This window comes from Paroedura picta, chromosome 3 (genome assembly GCF_049243985.1).
Source record: "Paroedura picta isolate Pp20150507F chromosome 3, Ppicta_v3.0, whole genome shotgun sequence".
Classification (NCBI taxonomy): domain Eukaryota; kingdom Metazoa; phylum Chordata; class Lepidosauria; order Squamata; family Gekkonidae; genus Paroedura; species Paroedura picta.
Genome location: NC_135371.1, coordinates 172731458 through 172747251, shown reverse-complemented (window position 1 = coordinate 172747251; position 15794 = coordinate 172731458). Strand labels below are relative to the sequence as shown.

The window sequence follows — 15794 nt, the reverse complement described above, 5'->3', positions numbered from 1 at the left end:
TAATTGGCCTTGCTGGCAGGGGCTCAATTTACACACATCTGGAAGGCCACCCCTGGTAGAGCATCACGTTTTGAAGGGGTGGGATTATTCTCCCCACTCTGGCCTTTGTAATTATCTTAGGCCTCATGGTTGCCAGCCTCCAGGTGAGGCCTGGAGGTTGGCCAGAATCCCAACAGATCTCCAGATGACAAAAATCAGTCCCACCCCTCGCTGGTTAGTGTAGTCATTCTTTTGGGAGGTTCTTTCCCACATCACTTTGGTGGCACCTTCCAAGACCAACCTGTGTTGATACTCACCCAAGCTTAGGTAGGCTTCTCAGATGCATGAAATGAGGTGACGTGGTTCTGAACAACAACAACAACACACACACGCACACGCAGACACGCACACACACACGGTAAACAGCAGGGTCAAAGAGCCCGGAGATGCTGGGAGCCTCAGAGGAGATGCAATTATGCCCGATTCAAATGCAATCAGGAGAAGTACAGAGCCCGCCTCTAACAGCCGTAATTGGGCTGTAACGCAGTTTCCCTCGTTTTGCCTTTCGTGTTGGGCTCTGGCCTTGTGGTGCCACAGAGGCCCGGTCTCTGCTCTCTGACGGTTGCGTTCCGGATCATGCTGGAAAAAGCTGGCCGCGGTCCGAAGCTGAGTTATAAACCCCTCTAAGCCCTCATGCCCTGACCTGGATAGCTCAGGCTACCGCGATCCCGTCAGATCTTGGATACTAAGCAAGGCGAGTATTTGGGAAGGGAGACCCCTGAGGAAGTCCAGAGCTGGCCACAACATGGGACCCTGGCAGGACCTTCTGCCCCCTGCTACTGTTTGGTTCTGTCATCAAGCGGAAGAGCAAGAGGGCAGAAGGAGGCCAAGATTGGAAGCGCAGCTGGGAAGGAGCTAGAAAGATCCTTAGGCGGAAAGAACTGTGGCCAACCTCGGTTTGTAGCATCAGATTAGAAAAGAGCCAGGGCCCAGTGAAGCCGGAGGGGCTAATGAGGAGAGGATCTCATGAAAGCTTGCTCCCTTCTTCAGTGACGCCCGGAAGCTCCTCCCCTACAAAAACTGTCAGTCTTGAAGGTGCTCCTGGCCTCTGGCGCTTTGGTATTTGTAAGCTGTGATTCTGGGAGATCTTTAGGCAACACCTGAAGGTTGGCCAGTGGTGGGTGGGCTGATTCAGGTTGTGAGGTCTATTTTCACTGTCGTGGAGGTGGGGGGTGAGGGAGGGGGGGTGAGCACGTTCTAATAGCAATGCAAAGTGTCAATGCCACGCAAGGTTGGCACATCGGAGATGTCAGAGGCGACCCTCTGGTTTTTGGGCAAAACTCTATGGTAAAATTTGCTTCTAGCCATAGAGTTTTGCCCAAAAACGTGAGCGTCCCCTCCAACGACCTCAATAGCCTGAGCCTTCAAGGAGGGCGGTATATAAATCTAAATAAATAAATAAAATAAATATGCTAATATCACTTCTGTGTGATGTTAGCGTGTCGTGTTGAAATGTTTGGGGGCGAGGGGGGTCTGAAAAGTGGAGGACCCCCGCCTGGGCTGGAGGATCGGGCAGTCCTAGGACTGGACCTTAGAGGAGTTCTCTCACTCTGCCCCGGTGTTGTGTATGCGATGGTGTGGACCTGCAGACAATAATTTGGGCAGCGGGGACTTGTGACTGTATTGGTTAGCTCGCAGGATCCGTCCTGCTACTGGATCTTTTAAATGGTCCAGTCGGTTCAAAGCTAGGGAACTTGCATGGGGCCAATCATGATTTTAGGTGGGATCCCAGGACTATATATCTGTTCAGGTGGGGAGTTGCTGAGTTCAATTTTCTGGTGTGATCCGAACTCAAGAACTGATGCTTCACTGCACAAATGACTCCACTCCTCACAGGGTGGGTGTCTGTTGTGGGGAGAGGAAGGGAAATATGATTGTAAGCCACTCTGAGACTCCTTCGGGTTGAGAAAAGAAGACAAGTTGGTTTTCACTGCCTAAAGGAGTCTCAAAGCGGCTTCCAATAGTCTTCCCTTCCTCTCCCCGCAACAGACACCCTGTGAGGGAGGTGGGGCTGAGAGCGCCCTAAGAGAACTGCTCGGTCAGAACTGCACTGTCAGGGCTGTGATGAGCCCAAGGTTACCGAGCTGGCTGCATGTGGAGGAGCGGGGAATGCAACCCAGCTTGCCGGATTTCAAAGCTGCCACTGTTAGCTACTGCCCCACGCTGTCACGCTGGTCCAAAAAACCCCAGCCCTTCTTCTTCCAGCTGGGATGCTCCCCTGGAAGACCTCTGGCAGCCAGAAGCAGGTTCAGTCGAGCAGCTCCTTTGCTGCAGGGAGCGCGGCAGAGTCTTCCTGGCTCGGAGACAGCCCACAGAGACAAGGACGATGTCGCTGCAGTCCAGGTCTGAGCCAGATCACTCCTGCAGTGTTGCCAACACCGCAGGAGGTGACTTTCCGTGCTTCCTCCAGCAGAGGTGGTTCGTCCTTGCCTTCTCCGCAGAGCCCTCCCTGGTGGTCTCCCATCCTGGTAGTGACCCTGCTTAGCTTCCTACTTCTCAGCAAGGGGCTTTCAAGGCAAGCGAAGGCCCTTGCCTTCCTCTGCAGAGCCTTCTTTGGTGGTCCCCCCTTCCAGGGCCTGTTCTGCACACAACAGATAATGCACTTTCAATGCACTTTAGAAGTAGATCTTCCTGTTCGTCAATGGAAAATCCAGATACCAAAGCACACTGAAAGTGCAGTATCCTACGTGTGCGGAACGGGCCCAAGTACTGACCCGGTTTAGCTTCCAAGAACTAACACAACTGGGCCATACGATACCTTTCCAGATCCCACGTAGCCCTTGGGTTTGCCTGGTTTGTGTGTGTGTGTGTGTGTGTTTTTAAGTGACATCTTCGTTCAAGCAATAACTTAGGTCAAACCAATAAACGGATACCCAAATCCCAGCTCCAGCTGAAAACAGGCAGTCGGCCATAAATAACAGCCGAAATCACAGGCATGAAGCCAGTGGCACCTTAAATACATCCACGGCTTCCTTCGTTAGACAGTTAACTACTGAGAGCCAAAGAGAGTCAAACCGGCTTTTCTTTAGGGAAAGGGTGGCCAAACTGGGTCTCTGCAGATGCCCATGGACTACAATTCCCATGAGCCCCTGCCAGACGGCAGGGGCTCATGGGAATTGTAGTCCATGGGCATCTGCAGAGACGCAGTTTGGCCGCCCCTGCTTGAGGGCATTACTGGGCTCGGACGTAGGTCTCTAGGTTTGGCAGGTCCCCCTGCAGGTTTAAGAATGTTAGTCCAGCGGGATCAGACCAGTGGTCACCCAGTGGCCAGCCTGTTACTCTGGGGAGCCCATAACAGGGCAGAGAGGCTGAGGCCTTCCGAACAACATCGGAAGAGCCCTGCTGGATCAGACCAGGGGTCCATCCAGTCCAGCCTCCTGTCTCACACAGGGGCCAACCAGTTCCTCTGGAGGGCCAGCAACAGGGCAGGGAGGCCGAGGCCTTCCTAAGAGCATCAGAAGAGCCCTGTTGGGTCAGACCAGGGATGGTCCATCTAGTCCAGCATCCTGTCTCACACAAGGGCCAACCAGTTCCTCTGCAGGTCCAAGAACAGGGCAGAGAGGCTGAGGAAGGTGCCAGCACACTGCAGGGACTCACCCACTGGCACAACAAGAGGGGGGAAATACTCCTCCCTGGCCTGTGCCAGTGGCAACTGGCCCCAAACTTGGCTCCTGCAGCATTACTGCAGAGACTTGGCGTACCGCTGGCTGCTGCCCCAACCTAGGAGGTGAGAAGATTACTTAGTTTGGGGGGGAGAAAAGACTGTCGGCCATCACAGGCAGAGCCCGAGTGAGAAACAAGTGCCACGATCCAGTCGATTCCGGCAGGGCGTTTCTGATGCGTTACACGGAGAGGGATGGAACCGTGGGAGCCGCTGCAAGGGGGGGGAGCGACGGACTAAGGAAGACGCAGCCTTCTAAGGGGGTCAGAGAGGTGGAGGGAGGGCCAGTCTATCCCTGGCTCCTAGCCATGGTGGCTGACGGGAAACCGCCACCTTCAGAGGCACTAAGCCTCTGAATCCCAGAGCGAGGCTGGAATAGCAGGGGAAGGCTTCAGCCTCCGTGCCCTGTTGTTGGCCCCTGTGTGAGAAGGGAGGCTGGACTAGATGGACCTTCACTGGCCTGACCCAGCAGGGCTCTTCTGAGGTTCTCATGAAGGCCTCGGCCTCTCTGCCCTGTTGCTGGCCCTCCAGAGGAACTGGTTGGCCACTTTATGAGACAGGAGGCTGGACTGGATGGACCTTCACTGGTGTGACCCAGCAGGGCTCTTCTGAGGTTCTCATGAAGGTCTCAGACTCTCTGCCCTGTTGTTGGCCCTCCAGAGGAACTGGCTGGCCCCTGTGCAAGGCAGGAGGCGGCTGGGCTAGATGGCCCACCAGAGCTCTGACCAGCACGGCAGAGAAGCCAGCAACAGTGTCCCCTTCGAGTTGCCTCCTACCTCTGGGATTCAGCAGCTTTGTGCTTCTGCGTCGTGCCAGAGAGCCCGCCTTCTCGTCCAGCCCTTTCCTCCGGGAGAAATGACCTCTGTTGCCTGGACATTGGTTGTCTATCCAGGCCTGGAGGTTGACAACCATCGTTCCAGGCCAGCCGAGCATTTTGGATCTGCTTCCTTTTCGCCTCAAGCCCAGTGGCCTCCTCCTGCCCTCCCGTACGAATCTCCACTTGCTGCCCTGCCTGCCTCCCGCCACGCTCACCTGCCTCCCTCTCTCCCTCGGCTGCTTTCCCCTTGAAGTGTCCTTGAGGTTGCCGCAGCAGGATCAGCCGCGGCTGTGGCCACTCTCTTCTGCAGGGAGCTGCAGGCTCCTACGGCAAGAGGGACGGAGAAGGGAGGGGGGGTGAGGCAAAGCGAGGAGGGCAGCGGGCGTCTGCGGTGGGAGAGGGGGGCAGGGGGAGGGCCGGCCTGGGGGTGGGGAGGGGGGAGCCGGCGCAAAGCGGCAGATGCTGGCTGTCACCCAGGAGCGCTGGAAGACTGCAGGGCTTCCGAACAGCCAGCAAGCAAACACATGAAGCTGCTTTCTACTGAATCAGACCTCAGTCCGTCAAAGTCAGTATCGTCTACTCAGACTGGCAGCCGCTCCAGGATCTCGGGCAGAGGTCTTTCCCACCCCCTCCTGTCTGGGGAGGGGGATGCCGGGGATTGAACCTGGGACCTCCTGCCTGCCAAGCAGAGCTCTGCCACTGAGCCAGGGTCTCAGGCCAAGGTCTTTCCCATCCCCTCCTGCCTGGTCCTTCTAACTAGGGATGCCGGGGATTGAACCTGGGACCTCCTGCCTGCCAAGAAGAGCTCTGCCACTGAGCCAGGGTCTCAGGCCAAGGTCTTTCCCATCCCCTCCTGCCTGGTCCTTCTAACTAGGAATGCCGGGGATTGAACCTGGGACCTTCTGCCTGCCAAGCAGAGGCTCTGCCACTGAGCCAGGGTCTCAAGGTTTTTCCCATCCCCTCCTGCTTGCTCCTATTAACTGGAGATGCCAGGGATTGAACCAGGGACCTTCTGCCTGCCATCAAGAGGTCCCACGAGCAAGGCTAGAATGCCAGAAGCCCTCCTACTATTGTCCCCCAAGCCCCCAAAAGAGAAAGCATCTCTGCCCCAGGCATTAGAACAGAAGGGAAGCCGTGTTGGATCAGGCCAATGGCCCCTCCAGTCCAACACTCTCTGTCATGCATTGGCCAAACCCCAGGGGCCGTCAGGAGGGCCACCAGTGGGGCTTCTGGAGTTGTGGCCCCACTGGTGGACCTCCTGATGGCTCCTGATAGCCACTATCACCCCCCCCCCCCCCAAGCACCAAGAAAACGGAGCATCAATTCCCCCAGAGATGGCATTCCCTTTCCACTTTCTGGCTAGCGGCCTCTTTGGGAGCTCTGCTCAGTCTGTTGATCCAGTCTCTTCCCAAGGCAATCGAGGGATCTGAATTGCAGGCTGTGGCCCGCTGGCCTTTTCTGTGATCAGCTGGGGGGTGGGGGGAGTGTGACAAAGCTCTCTGCTCTGTGTGTTTCCAGCTGGCGCCTGACATTTTCAATATTTAACCAAGCCCCCCCCCCCCACCATCCCCACCGACCGACCGAACTCCCCAAGTCCAAGGCAGGCAACGGAAGAGAGGTCAGCCACAGAGCCTCCCAGGGGCTCTTTAATCTCAAAGGAGCGGCGGATCTGGGCCTGGAGCTGCGGCCTCCCCGCTCGCCGCAGGGTCCGACCCTTTGAAACGTCTGTCAAGTCCTGATGCCGGCTGGCTGAGGCCGAATCTTCTGACATCAGGAGAGAGCAGGGCATTGCTGTGCAGTCTCCAGAGAGTTGTGTGTGTGTGGGGGATATTGGCCAGGCTTTTGAGAAGGAAACTAGGGAGGTTCGGAAGAAACACCAAGGCCTGACCCCGGTTCCCCTGACACGGCACTGGAATCTTAATTTTGTTTCTCCCGTTCCAAAGAAGCCCAGATAAAAATACGACAATATAATTGTCAGGTCTCCCCTAGCCACCGGCAGGGGAAGGAGGGCAAGGCTGTCAGGTCCAGGTTGGAAAACTCCCGATTTGGGATTGGAGCCTGGGGAGGACAGGGACCTCTGTCACCTCTCCTGTCCACTCCTTGCCCTTCTCAGGCCCCACTGGCATTGTCTCCTCGTGTGTTATAAGAAGAGGGAGGATGGGTAGGATGACCTGGCCAGTTCTGGGAAATCCTTGGAGATTTGTGGGTTGGAACTTTAGGATGGTATAACATCACAGAATCCCACCTCCCAAGCAGCCCTTTTCTCCAGGGGAACTGATCTCTGCAGTCTGGAGAGGAGCTGGAATTCCAGGGGATCCCCAGGCCCCACCTGGAGGATGGCATCCCTGACCCACAGGGGGGTCCAAGGCCACAGAGTCCCCCCTCCCAAGCAGCCCTTTCCTCCAGGGGAACTGATCTCTGCAGTCTGGAGAGGAGCTGGAATTCCAGGGGATCCCCAGGCCCCACCTGGAGGCTGGCATCCCTGACCCTCAGTGGGGTCCAAGGCCACAGAGCCCCCCCCCCCCTCCCAAGCAGCCCTTTCCTCCAGGGGAACTGATCTCTGCAGTCTGGAGAGGAGCTGGAATTCTAGGGGATCCCCAGGCCCCACCTGGAGGCTGGCATCCCTGACCCTCATTGGGGCCCAAGGCCACAGAGTCCCCCTCCCAAGCAGCCCTTTTCTCCAGGGGAACTGATCTCTGCAGTCTGGAGAGGAGCTGGAATTCCAGGGGATCCCCAGGCCCCACCTGGAGGCTGGCATCTCTGACCCTCAGTGGGGTCCAAGGCCACAGAGTCCCCCTCCCAAGCAGCCCTTTCCTCCAGGGGAACTGATCTCTGCAGTCTGGAGAGGAGCTGGAATTCCAGGGGATCCCCAGGCCCCACCTGGAGGCTGGCATCCCTAGTTGCATGAAGTCTGTAAGATATTATTTGGAGTTGTTATTTGGGCCTATGTTTTGAATATACTGGTAATAAATGCATGTGTTTTCCTACATTCGATGGCCCATTTGTGATATATTGAGCTGCAGCATGCGGGGCCCTTAAATTTTGATTTCTTTACTCTTCTGTTACTTCATTCCATTGCTGGATTTAGCCCCCCCCCCCCCTTTGCTTTTCCACTGCCTTGCTGATTGTCCTCTGAACTCTCTTCCCCCCCCCCTCTTCTCCCCTCCCCCCAGGGCTCTCGGACAATCTCACCGACCTGGAAAAGAGGAGGCAGATCTACGGACAAAATTTCATTCCGCCCAAGCAGCCCAAGACCTTCCTGCAGTTAGTATGGGAGGCACTCCAAGACGTGACGCTGATCATTCTCGAGATTGCTGCCATCATCTCCCTCGGCCTGTCTTTCTACGCCCCACCGGGCGAGGAGAGTGAAGGTGAGATGGCGGCCTCAGGGGCAGGGCAGCTGCTTGGCAGGCAGAAGATCCCAGGTTCAATCCCCGGCATCTCCAGTTAGAAGGACCAGGCAGGAGGGGATGGGAAAGACCTTGGCCTGAGACCCTGGCTCAGTGGCAGAGCCTCTGCTTGGCAGGCAGAAGGTCCCAGGTTCAATCCCCGGCATCTCCAGTTCAAAGGACCAGGCAGGAGGGGATGGGAGACCTTGGCCTGAGACCCTGGCTCAGTGGCAGAGCCTCTGCTTGGCAGGCAGAAGGTCCCATGTTCAATCCCCGGCATCTCCAGTTAAAAGGACCAGGCAGGGGGGGATGGGAAAGACCTTGGCCTGAGACCCTGGCTCAGTGGCAGAGCCTCTGCTTGGCAGGCAGAAGGTCCCATGTTCAATCCCCGGCATCTCCAGTTAGAAGGACCAGGCAGGGGGGGATGGGAAAGACCTTGGCCTGAGACCCTGGCTCAGTGGCAGAGCCTCTGCTTGGCAGGCAGAAGGTCCCAGGTTCAATCCCCGGCATCTCCAGTTAAAAGGACTAGGCAGGAGGGGATGGGAAAGACCTTGACCTGAGACCCTGGCTCAGTGGCAGAGCCTCAGCTTGGCAGGCAGAAGGTCCCAGATTCAATCTGATTGAGTGTAAGTCCGACTCATGTGTTCATGTCCTCTGCCACAGACAGGTGTCTTGTGTAAAGGCCACTGCAGAAGTGCAGTCTTCTCCCCGCTCCAGTAAGATTTTGCACTAGCAAATTCCAATTGAAAGGCCTATTTTCTCTTGCGGAAGGCAGAGTGCTAGTGACACAATATTCCTCTGTGTTTTATGTCATATTTTTAGTTTCCCGTTTACCTGGGCTGTTAAGAATGCATTTTCAGGGTTCATGGTCAGCAATCACAGGTTTTTTCTGCATTATTATTTCCCTTGCTCGTATGTTCCTGTTTGTTTGAAAGAATTTGTTCCGGTTCTACACATGGTTTGCTCCCTCTAGTGGTCCATCCAATATTACACCTGGTTATGTCCAACATATCTTTGGATTAAAACGGCAGGCTCTGTTAGAAGAAGAGTTGGATTTTATATCCCGCTTTTCGCTACCCAAAGAAGTCTCAAAGCAGCTTATAATAGCCCTCCCTTCCTCTCCCCACAACAAACAGTCTGTGAGGTGGGTGGGACTGAGAGAGTCCGGACAGAACTGTTCTGTGAGAACAGCTCTAAAAGAACTCTCAGTGGCCCAAGGTCACCTAGCTGGCTGCACGTAGAGGAGTGGAGAATCAAACCTGGCTTGCCAGATTAGAGGCCTCCACTTTTAACCACACCAAGCTGGCTGGGTTAATTTCCTAAAGGAGATCCAGATCTTCTCTCCCCTCCACTTCCTAGCCTGCGGAAACGTAGCGTCCGGCGGAGAAGACGAGGGGGAGTCGGAAGCCGGATGGATCGAGGGGGCCGCCATCTTGCTTTCGGTGATCTGTGTGGTGTTGGTCACGGCTTTCAACGACTGGAGCAAAGAGAAGCAGTTTCGCGGTCTACAGAGTCGCATCGAGCAGGAGCAGAAGTTTACCGTGATCCGCAATGGTCAGCAGGTCCAGATCCCTGTGGCTGAGCTGGTTGTGGGGGACATCGCCCAAATTAAATACGGTAAGCAGGTCAGGAAAGGGGCGATGGCTTAGGGCTGGCAGGTTAATTCGACAATCGCTTAGGTAAGACAGGTTTATTAGATGGTCTCAGTGGGGACCCCGATTGGTTGGCAGAAGAAGACTCGAGTCTGGTAGTGCCTTAGAGGCCAAAAATATTGGGGGGAGGGGGAGAAAGTATACGTTTTTGAGAGTCAGGGCTCCCTCAGTAAATTATGCAGCGGGATTTGGAAGGAACTTGGATTCTCAGAAGTGCTGGCAAAGTTTACGAGGTACCAGGCCACTTAAACGAATAAAATAGTGTTGTCCTGAAGAGAAGCAGCTTTGCAAAGAAAAAGAGGAGAGAGAGAAAGAAAGAGAGAGAGTCATAGTAATCCTAACTGTCTAACTGTGTTGTTCATTCTGCCTTTTCTGGAGGGATGCAGGGAGGACATGTGCTCCAAAGGGAAGGAACCTTCCAGTTAAGGAAATCAGGTCACTGGAGGAGACTATTTGAAAAATATCAGGAATTCCATAATGTAAATCTGCTCAATGCACATCTTGTCCTATAGGACAGTGTCCATGGTTAAAGGCGGGGGGTGGGGGGCTGTGATATCACGTGGGGCTGGTACCCAACAACTTCGTTTTCAAGAATACTGCTCTGTGTGAACAGCTTGGGCTCAAGAAAGGTTCTGATTGGCCATTGGAGATTAAATAGGGCTTTGGCTCAACAAGTCTTCTGACTGGCCATTGGAGATAGGGCTTTGGCTCAAGAAGAGTTCTGATTGGCCATTGGAGATTGGATAGGGCTTTGGCTCAAGAAGGATTCTGATTGGCCATTGGAGATAGGGCTTTGGCTCAAGAAGAGTTCTGATTGGCCATTGGAGATTGGATAGGGCTTTGGCTCAAGAAGGCTTCTGATTGGCCATTGGAGATTGGATAGGGCTTTGGCTCAACAAGGCTTCTGATTGGCCATTGGAGATAGGGCTTTGGCTCAAGAAGGGTTCTGATTGGCCATTGGAGATTGGATAGGGCTTTGGCTCAAGAAGGGTTCTGATTGGCTATTGGAGATTGGATAGGGCTTTGGCTCAAGAAGGCTTCTGATTGGTCAATGAAGATTGGATTGGTGGAGCAGACTTTTTAAGTGTTGCTTTGCATGATTGAAGGAAATATCTCACAGCCATCATGGGGCTGGCTCCTCCTTCTGTGGTGACCATTTTGTGATGGGCCTTTTATGGCCGGGCCCTCTGCCCCATGCCAGGCACCCATAAGTGCCTTAAGGCTTCAAAGTTCGGGGCCTCTGATCTATCCACTTAAGTTTAGTCTTGCCGGGAGCCCATTGCAATGTTTCTTTCCCCCAGGTGACCTGCTTCCGGCCGACGGGGTGCTCATCCAGGGGAACGATCTCAAGATCGACGAGAGCTCCTTGACGGGGGAATCAGATCATGTGCGCAAGTCTGTAGAAAAGGATCCCATGCTTTTGTCAGGTAAGAGACCCTCAGGAAATCAGGCTGGCTCAGAAAAAAGCTAGAAGGAGGACCATGTTGTTATCTAGCCCTGACAAAGCTGGAATCCTAGTTTCAAACCAAGTGGAGGGCGAAGGGTTAAAATTCACCTCTCTTCCCTGCATGTCCCGAGGCCAACTGAGGCTGCACGAGCCAGCAACTTGCATTTTGTGGCTGGAATGAGAAGTGTGATCTACATCAGGGTTAGTCAACCTGTGGTCCTCCAGATGTTCATGGACGACAATTCCCACGAGCCCCTGCCAGCGTTTGCTGGCAGGGGCTCATGGGAATTGCAGTCCATGAACATCTGGAGGACCACAGGTTGACTACCCCTGATCTACATGTCGTCTGTTGCAGCCCTAATGCCAAAACATTAAAAGACACCCGAAATGGCTTTTCTGTGATGGTGCATTGCAGGAGAACATCTAGTGGAGAATTAGTGGATTTTCAGAAAAGCATTTCCATCCTCCATTATCCTCCGACGGAGGAACCCCGGATAATGTGACAATCTGCATCTTGCAGAATCTAAAACCCTTCCAGTTGTGATTTGGTTTCTGCCTAGCAGGAGTGACTGTTCTGGGTGAAATCTGACCGGGTCTTTCTCCACTTCTCAGGCACCCATGTCATGGAAGGCTCTGGGCGGATGGTGATCACAGCGGTTGGGGTCAACTCCCAGACTGGAATTATCTTCACTTTACTGGGTGCTGGTGGGGAAGAGGAAGAAAAGAAAGATAAGAAAGGTAAGGGTGTCCTTCGGGCCTAGGTAAGCCACTCCCCAGCACACCCAGGTGTCCCTCCTAATAATGCTGTTCAGTCTTCATGCTCATGCGGGCCATTCTGCAGGCCTAGGCAGGGGTCAGCCTCAGTCCCGCTTCCCCCATAACGCTGTTTTCATAACCTGCCAGCTTCTGCCTTTGCGATGTTTGCAATAGCGTCGAGTCAACCTACAGTTGTGTTCATGAAAATGTGGCGTTCGCGGCCAGAGGATGGAGTGATGGCTTGAAAAGGGGATTTATGGATTCATGGAGGAGAAGTCTATCAATGAATCATAGAATCATAGAGTTGGAAGGGGCCATAGAGGCCATCTAGTCCAACCCCCTGCTCAACGCAGGATCAGCCCTAAGCATTCTAAAGCATAGAATCATCCAAGAAAGTGTGTAGTCATGGCTGCTAGTCATGACGATGGAGGGGGAACCTTCTCATTCAGAGACATGAATCCTTTGAATTCCAGAACCAGGAGGCGACCTCATCAGAAGGCTTCGGCCTCTATGCTCTGTGGTTGGTTGTGCAGAGGAAATAGTTGGTCATTGTGTGAGACAGGATGCAGGATTAGATGGACTATTGATCCAATCCAGCAGGGCTCTTCTTGTTTAGGTCTCAGTCTCTCTGACCTGTTGTTGGATTTCTAGAGGAAGTGGTTGGCCATTGTGTGAGGCAGGAGGCTGGACTGGATGGACCCCTGGTCTGACCCAGCAGGGCTCTTCTGAGGTTCTTAGGATGGCCCCAGCCTCTGTGCCCTGTTGTTGGCCCTCCAGAGGAACTGGCTGGCCACTGTGAGACAGGATGCTGGACTAGATGGACCTCTGGTCTGACCCAGCAGGGCTCTTCTGAGGTTCTTAGAAAAGCCTCAGCCTCTCTGCCCTTTTGTTGGCTTTCCAGAGGAACTGGCTGGCCACTGTGAGACAGGATGCTGGACTGGATGGACCCCTGGTCTGATCCAGCAGGGCTCTTCTGATGTTTTTATGAAGGCCTCTGTGCCCTGTTGTTGGCCCTCCAGAGGAACTGGTTGGCCCCTGTGTGAGGCAGGATGCTGGACTAAGTGGACCCTCACTGGTCTGATCCAGCAGGGTTCTTCTGAAGTTCTTAGGAAGGCCTCGGCCTCTCTGCCCTGTTGTTGGCCAACGAGAGGAACTGGTTGGTCACGGTGTAAGAGCGTGCTGGACTAGGTGGACCCCTGGTCTGATCCAGCAGGGCTCTTCTGATATTCTTATGGTTCATTGTTCCCAAGGACATTAAATACATCCTCCTACCACTATGTCCAGCACCACCATTTCATTTTCGGACATTCTAGCAGGGTGGTCTGCTGACAATTCCTGCTGAATTCACACGGCAAAATATCCCCCAGCCCCATGCCAACTCTCATTCGTTCATTTAAATTTAGCCTCACACTTCAACAACTCAATGATATCAGCGTATTTTGACTCTGTGTTACCGTATCACTTTCTGGGGACTTGGAATAATTGTTTTTTTTTTTAAGATCAATAACGTTTAATCCTGAGTATAAGGATTCGTGTGTATGAGCAAGAGGGTAGGCCCGCATTAAACCGATGGATTAGGACTGCAATGCTGTGTGTATCCATAGAAAGGTCAGGACAGCGCGAGAGTTAATTAATTGAATGTAGGATTTACTCCCATCTTCCTATTCTTACTTCTACTGCTACTACAGGTGGGTAGGCACGTTGGTCTGAAGCAGCAGAAAAAAAAAACTTGAGCCCAGTGCTACCTTTAAAACCAACGAAGTTTGCCTACTAAGAAAAAGAAACAAGAGAGAAAAAAGGCACTGCTTCCCCTTTTTCATAAAAATAGCAATGTAGGATACAGTATATGTTGTTAATACAGAGAATAATAAGATTTCCAGGTTTAGATTAAATGCTTAACATTAAACATAGAACAATATAAGCTTTCAGTCTTCTATAGCTTCTCCTTATCCTTGGTTCTGATACATCTACAAAACAATTTATGCTTGACCCATTCTAAGAACCATCCTGACAGATATATTTTCAGATTTAAGTTGAAAGCTTAACATTAAACATTTTCTACAAGTCAGTGTAGGCTTTAGTCCTAGGACAATACCCTAATAGAAGAAAGAAAAAATAAGGGGGGGGAACCCCATTTTACATTTTCAGCACTAATGATTATATTACCTATATGCCTACAAAAGAAAAGAGACAAAAAAAAACAAGAGAGAAAGAGACACTGCTTCCCCTTTTTCATAAAAATGGAAATATAGAATACAGTATAACATTAAACATAAAACAATATGAGCTTTCGGTCTTCTTAAGGGGGTCTCATCTCGAGGCTTGCTACATCTTGTCGTTCCCGTAAAATTATATTCTGTCCCATTGGCCTTTGGCGTAGAAAGTGCAGTTGTACTCTTTCCCGCAGAATATGCATCGATAAATCTTGAGGCCGTTGCACCTCCTGGACTCCAGTATCAATACAATTTTTTCCCCAGAGAGATCCTTTAAATCGGTTACTTTCACTGCAGATCCATATTTCTTTTGATTGATTTTTGTACACTGTTGCTTTGAGATGGCTGTATGTCTTTTTAAAAAGGGTGTCCTTATCTGGGCTGCAGAACTCCGGCATCCCATTTTCCGTCTCCAGAATTTCAGATTTCTCTTCTACTGTTGGTTTTCCACCTTGTTTAGAGCTGTCATCAGCCACTGTTATTGATCCATTATTCCTGTTAGAGACGTCTTCCTTGGCATCTTGGATCTCCTTGAAGATATGAATTTCAGATTTCTCTTCTGCTGTTGGTTTTCCACCTTGTTTAAAGCTGTCATCAGTCACTGTTATTGATCCATCATTCCTATTGAAGACTTCTTCCTTGCCATCTTGGATCTCCTTGGAGATATTTTTGATCAATCCATCTAAAAATACTTTGTAATCTTGGGTTTGTATCTCTATTAGATGAGCCAATCTTTTTAACATAGACATGATTTTGACTTTAAAAAAACCCGGCCCCAAACAATTTTACAAGTGGCCAGTAGAGGTCCTCTGTTTTATCCTCTAATGTTCCGGCACAGGCATGTGACGTATTGAAGGCAGAGATTCTCGTGCTGGCACAGAGTTCTCGTGAGATTTTCCCATTCACAGCTTATCTTATCTTCGAAAACCAAAACAATTACAATAAGAGCTTTTGCCAATTAATTCGAGTTGATTTGAGTCCTTCTTCTGCTTAGTTAGGAGAATTAGTCTGCCTCTTAACGAGGTGGCTTCGGGCAGAGCAGAGTAAGAGGAGGGGGGAAACAAAGGGCTTTGATGCAGGAAGAGAGACGGAGAAAAAAAAAGCGAGAGATACTTGCAGTAAATGATGTTTTGGAACTCAGCCGATGTCCTCCCCTCAGTTCAAAGCGTTCATTTGTGGTAAATCATCATGTAGGGTTGAAGCAGATACTTTAAGATTAAAGAAAGAAAAGAAAGTCCGAGGTAGAAAATGGCAGTCGTCCTCTGGACCTGGAACGCTGACAGCCTATAATCTAGGGAGATATACTCCCTAAAGGATTGGAGACGGCCCCAAGAACTTCCTGGGTAGAAAGGTGAGGTGGGGTTTGCGTACCCCTCCTCTTTTCTGCCAATTGCTTGCACAAAGCCCTGTCAGGCTTCAGAGATAGCAGAGCAGATGCCCTGCCACCCTCTCAGGACGACATCTTTAGCCACACCTCGGGACTTGGAATAATTGTTTAGGCACGGAGGGGTCTCATAACGTATCAGAACCAGCAGCACAGGGCAGGGGAACCTTGAAATTCTAGGAGGTGACCTGGAACCTGGGCCTGGGCCCAAGGAGAGATAACTATCCCCATGGCTTCACCCCAACCGATCTTAACTAAACCTTGGGTCTTCCTGTCTTGACCCCTTCCTGTGACTTCTCTGTCTGTATGCCACAATCTGCTCACAGGTGTGTCATTTTCAGGTTCCACTCATCTTTCTTGTCTTACTTGCTTTCTTGGGCAATCAGGCCTCCACCTAGCTTTTGTAGCATTGCCAGTTTTCCGGCTGTATTTCTCT

The 15794-nt window shown here is 52.1% G+C and overlaps 1 protein-coding gene across 7 annotated transcripts in view; it reads left to right on the top strand.

Annotated features, from left to right (window-relative positions):
* The window catches only part of ATP2B3 (ATPase plasma membrane Ca2+ transporting 3), a 112681-nt gene that overhangs the window by 40552 nt on the left and 56335 nt on the right, over window positions 1–15794 (top strand). For all 7 annotated transcript variants that reach the window (XM_077329669.1, XM_077329664.1, XM_077329665.1 and 4 more), the window contains exons 4-7: window positions 7691–7888; window positions 9266–9523; window positions 10860–10985; window positions 11618–11743. In XM_077329669.1, the coding sequence (XP_077185784.1) occupies window positions 7691–7888; window positions 9266–9523; window positions 10860–10985; window positions 11618–11743 (708 nt within the window). The remainder of the gene's footprint in view (window positions 1–7690; window positions 7889–9265; window positions 9524–10859; window positions 10986–11617; window positions 11744–15794) is intronic.